Source organism: Buceros rhinoceros, unplaced genomic scaffold, assembly GCF_000710305.1.
Source record: "Buceros rhinoceros silvestris isolate BGI_N320 unplaced genomic scaffold, ASM71030v1 scaffold10592, whole genome shotgun sequence".
Classification (NCBI taxonomy): Eukaryota; Metazoa; Chordata; class Aves; order Bucerotiformes; family Bucerotidae; genus Buceros; species Buceros rhinoceros.
Window position 1 is genome coordinate 20990 of NW_010398300.1, and position 5792 is coordinate 26781.

The following is a 5792-nucleotide window of genomic DNA, read 5'->3' on the forward strand; positions in this document are numbered from 1 at the left end:
CATGAGTGGTGTATGACATTTACAGGCTAGCACCTTATATATTACAAGCACTTACTCTCTAATAGTATAGTATATACTGCTGAACATTTTTGGGAAAGTGACAGATCCCATAAAAGACAATTTTAAAAAGTCCCAAAACAGTAGTCAAATCAAACTGCATAAATAATGGGATATTATTGAGAAAGACTGCTATGAAAGACTCTCTTTTCCAGAGGTTCTCTTCAATATCCTCAGGGCAACTGGACATATAGGAATGTTTGAGATCTTTTGCTTGAATTGACAAAATGTAGTATAACTGCTCTTGGCTTTGGTTTTTTGGGGGTTGTTTTTTTTTAATGTCTACAGCTTAACAAAACAATATATTTTTTGTACTGATATAGTTATTTTTGCCAATATATGCATAAGGAATGTAATGAAGTGGCATTGTGCTGCAAGTAGCTCATCAGATGTTGAAATCAGTTCCAGTTCCTGAAAACAACTTCTTGACAACATAGTCATAGCATTCACAATAACCAAAACATGGGATCCAGCTACATCATTCTTACATTCGCTTTCCCCCCCTCTCTTTCTCCCTCTGTGTTGTAAACCCTCAGCCTTACTTGCTTCCTTGTACTTTATGATCGTATGTTCCTGCATGCTTATAGCCAGATACATATCCTGAAGCATCCACCAGATCTTCTCGGCCAGCTTTGCCTTTTCCTTTCCCGCTGGGATCAAACCTCTCTTTGTGAGAACCCGTGAATTTTGATGTATCTGTAAGGCGCGATACAGTTGGAGATGAAATGGCTTTCTACAGGAAGAAAGAAAAGAAACAAAAAACGCACATCAGAAGTCAAATATTCTTAACACAGATATTTGTACATACTCCCAACATTTAAATCTTTGCTAATGATGGAGACAATGTAAGTATCTTCTCACTTCCAGCAAAAGGATAGAAAAAAAATGTTTGTTTCTTGCCATTACATACAATGACAATACTCATACAGCCAAGAATAGTGCAAGTTATGTCAAAAACTTTTGGAAGAGACTTTATATATGAGATGCTTCTGATTAATGATCAAGTTTTAAACACCAAAGTTATGAAGAAATCATAGGGAACAACCATGTTCAAAATTCATTACCTCAACATCCAAGGCTAAAAGCCTGGTTCCACCACTATGGAAAAAGCAAACCAACACAGCTAGAAATCACTGCTTCGAGAAACAAATTTATTTTAAACTCCAGGATTCATGAAGGAAGTAACAAACCAGAAGGACTGAAAGTTATTTTCAGTGTTAACAATCCATGAAATGGCACTGAGCAAAGACTTTCCTCTACATTGCTGTCACTGAGTCATATCAGGCTCCTTAAAAATCAAAGTTTTGCTGTCATAGAGACAAAGAAAATTGGACTACACAAACTGAAAGAAAAGGCTATTTCACAGAATATAGGAGCATGCTGTTTACTTGGACTGGGAGCATTCTCTTTGATCCTTCAAATCCTTTACAATTTAAAATCAGCATAGAAAGGACACTAACGAGAGAAGGGAAAACTCTAAAAGCTTTTTGCGTAGTAGTGGAAATGGAGCTACGATAAACAAAGATGGATAAAATCTGGTTATCTTTCTTACCTTCCCTTACCTTATCTTTCACCCTGTTAGGGTGCATTTTAGAGGCAAAAGTGACCTGGGCTTTGTTGCAGTGAAGTAAATGCCCCGGGAAACTTATCTTTCATCAAGAATCTCCTTCCCCCTCTACCCATCCTCAGACCAAATAAATACTCATTAATGAAACATAGGAAACAGGCTTCCAAAGACATAGGCCTTCCACAGGAGGACACACAGTAAGTACCTTTTAATGCTGAACACCGAAAGATTGAACACTTGGAAAAGATGCTTGCACCTGTGCCAAGAGGAACAGGATACGCTGATACAGTTAGACCGGCAGTGAATGTTATAACGCGATAGAAGCTACACACTCCCCACACTATTCCAATAAAAGCTGTTTTGAGGGAAGTTGTCCACTTACATAACTACTTAATGGAAATCTCAGGCTGTGAAGTTCTGGTTTTCTCCTTCCAAATATATTCAACACGTGACATACACAATACTGCTCTGCAGCATTACTTCCACGTAAGTCCCTGAGGGGCAAGGTGTTGTGGAGGACTGAGTGCTGCCACCTGAAATCAAATGACTACTGGAGCATTCATTTCCCAAAATAGCATTGCTGAATGACCTTTAGGGACTTTTGCCTTGCAGTCTCAGACTACTATTTGCAGAAGTGGTTATTTTTCTATATTGAAAACCAGAAATGAAGACAATACTTAGGAAGAAGTGTTGCTTCTTGATGCGTACGTTTTCTTATCCACATTGGCCTGCTAGGACCTTATACGTAGCAAAGCTGTATTCACCGTAGAGCAATGAAAGAAAAAAAAAAAACAAAAAACCACACTCTGTGATCAGTAACTGTGTTAGCAGTGCAGTTGGATAAAATGAAAATGGACTAAAAATGTAAAAGCTGAGACATCAAAAGCAGCAAAGTAAAAATTACCAGCCTGGTGCCCAGCTGAAAATTTATTCTTTCTGTACCTCAGGGTACTAGTCAATCGAACAGGTTGAAAACACGTTACACAACAGAATCAAAAGCCATTGGAAATTCCTCTGACAACTCATGGAAAACAGAGACACACACTTCCATAAGAAGTTACTTGGATCCATTAGCTTCACCCTGGGCTCACAGTCTAGTAATTCTGCATTATTTTAAGTCCTGTGAATCACAGTTTGTGGGGGTTTGGGGGTTTTTTTTGGTAAGTGAAGTGAATGGAGTCTTGTACCGTGAACAAAAATTCTCACACAAACCGGTTGGAATAAGCTTTTCTGTAGTGTAGTGTTTCCGGTTATGCAGTGTTCACGAGTAAGAAACCAGCCACTACCCGAAGACAAACTGTCAGACTGCTTGAATGAACGAAGTCTTCTACCACCATTCAACCACCACTGTGAAACATGAACAATCTGTAGAAGCGGGCAGTACTTCTGTCTCACATCACTCAGTACAGGGGCTCCTCATTTCATTTTCCATCTTAAAACCCCTGCAAGTCATAACCGTTGTAGGAGCACACTAAAAGGGTGACTACAGGACAGAATACACGTGGGGAAGTTTCTCATGCTGAAGTCATTACTAGATCATTCTCTCCCCAAAAGAACATACGACGCTTCTTACTAAAGCTATTTTCTCTAACACTTCTTGTGTGTTCTTAACAAACTGACTAAGAAAATGAAGATCCCATGTATGACTCTCCCCATGTAAGCCAGCAAGGAAAAAGCTTGCTTTTACTTGCAAAGTATCTTTCATCATCCCAAATGCCAGAAGAAGCTGCTATAAAAGATGTAAGAAACCTTATCATATAATCTAAGGACTGAACATCGTTCTATGTTTATTTATATAACACTACTGCTAAAATCCACAGGAGGCTACCAGTGACAAAATCTGCTTCTGCTGTAAACGTGGAAATACTCCAAATGCAAGACAAGGCAATATTCAATATCAAGTTAATTAAACTTAACAGTATTCGCTTTCCTTGTATTTCATCACCACTACTTCATAGAAAAATCACTTTTTTCTAAACGTGTACACACTCTGCATTCTCCCATGCAGAGAGGAGTCTCAGAACCTCTACCTGACTGCTGCTTCCTTTACCAAATTCATTCTCAGGACAGAACGTTATGCTGAGAATTTGTAATGGTAAGTTTAATCGCTATTTGGAAAAAGAAGGACTACAGCTTCTCCTCCTCTGTTTCAAACGTATCAGTATGAAATTTGCATCAGTACTCTAATTACAATAAAGGTAAATAAGAATTTTGGTACAGTAACATGTAATTTGGTACAGTAACATGTAACATTGTAATAGATGTAATAAGACTTGTACGAGTGCGACGTGAAAGGAAATGCATGTATGTTAACACAGAAGAAGAAACAGTAAAACAAGGATTAATAGCATGGCCTGTGTCAACAGGAAAGGACGTTCCCAGGAAACTATTCCCAGAACAGCATTCCCAGTGGTAAACTTGAGGAATGTGTTGTTTATATCAAGACAGGCTGCATTCTGATAAGACCACAACACAGATGGCTTATCAGGAAGAAAAAGAGCGTGATAGCAGCTTGGTTGCAATATGCCACATGAGTCTTTTCTTTTCCTGCAGTGGGGTTTACGGGTTTTGTTTGCTTGGTTTCCCCCACTCCCTTGATACTTCTCCCTTTGAAATTCACCAGTCATTTGACTTCAGATTTCACATCCACTGCTTCTCCCTGGTGACTCTTTCATAACAGTGTTACATCTTCTGGTGAAGACTTGTGCTAGGACTAGCATTAAAACAGTCTTCTATAACTCATTCTCCACTTGCTAGAGCCAAGCGTGTTCCCAGTGCAACAGCAATACAGCTAACGATTGAAATAAAAAAAAATATGGGTCTATGGTTTAGCACACTCATGCTTATTTAGCAAATAACTTGGGACAATGGTTCAGATCCTTGGCTTTCATATATACTAACTGGAAGTTGATAAGTGTATGTACCAGGAGTAAGAAACATCAGCATTCTAAGTAAAGCTAAATTAACACCACGGGTTAAAAAAAATGTAATCTTTTTGTCCTGAAAAACAGTTAAACAACACGTAAAGACCCAGCACAACAACAACAAAAAAAAAAAAATCACAAATCTGGAGCAAGAACAACAGTAATCCCACATCTTGTGTTCTTTCAGCTGAAGATGGATCAGAAGGCTTCCTCCATCACAGGAGTCACAACTATATGAAATAAACATAAAGGGAGTAGTTGCGAAGCAAACATTCTTACTCCAAATTGGTTTTGGCTGATTGAGAACTGCAACCTTTTCCTAAGTTGCACCTAAAGTCACTAGTTCACCCCTTCCCCCATGTGACAGCATATTACAACTGAAAGATAGCAATCCCTGTTGGTTTCCTGCTGGCACAACTTCTACGAGATGGAAGGCAAACTTTGTTTTCATAATATAAAATTCAACCAATTTTAACTCCTCGTTATGTTTCTTTAATACGTTTCTTACAGCAAATTGTATCCATTCAAAAGAGAATGCTACTTCCTTCGTACGGTCACGTGAACATTACTCAAAAGAGCCAGGTGCAACCTAAGCATGCTGCTAAGGCGCACAAATGGTTTACCTAGGAAGACTGGGGATTCTCTATCCCTAGAGATTACCAAAACTTACAATCATAAAGTCAGAGAACAATTTAGGTTGGAAGGAACCTTTGCATATGAGTCCTTATCTAGCACAAAACCCTGCTCACAGCAGGGTTCAAACAAGCTTCCACAGAAACCTTTCCAATCAAGTCCTGAAGACATCCAAAGATGGAGGTTCCACAGCCTCTCTGGGCAACTTGTGTGATCTTTGATCACACCGAGGGTAAAAAACAAAACAAACCATAAATTCCAACATCTCAGCAAAATTATAAAATGCCTATGTTCCAACTTCCGTCTTTCTGAAAGACAGGAAGTGAAAGCTGTAGGGTCTTTTCAAGCCCTGAAACCTTTGACAACAGTGACACACGCCTCCCTTCTCCTTTCTTACAAAAGACACCTCTACAAACTCAGGAGGATTTTGCCTTCTATCTCAAAATACACATGAAGCAAAGTACAGAGCAAATAGAACATTCCATTTCATCAGTTTCGAGAATTAGAATAAGTTTCAGAAATGTACTAGGAAGACTTATGGGAGTGAAAGGAAATATAATAAAAAGGAATAGAGACAGAAATGAAGAACTGTCGCGGTTTGAAAAGGGGGG

The 5792-nt window shown here is 38.8% G+C and overlaps 1 protein-coding gene across 1 annotated transcript; it reads right to left on the bottom strand.

Moving 5' to 3' along the window:
- Positions 1 to 599: 599 nt before the first annotated feature.
- Positions 600 to 1646, bottom strand: LOC104488943 (tubulin polymerization-promoting protein-like; the record flags this gene model as incomplete). The annotated part of the gene is made up of 2 exons (XM_010131047.1): positions 1620 to 1646; positions 600 to 790 (listed from the first exon to the last, which is right to left on the bottom strand). Coding segments are annotated over exons 1-2 (218 nt in total), but the record flags the coding sequence as incomplete, so codon positions are not given.
- Between the last annotated feature and the right edge of the window lie 4146 nt (positions 1647 to 5792).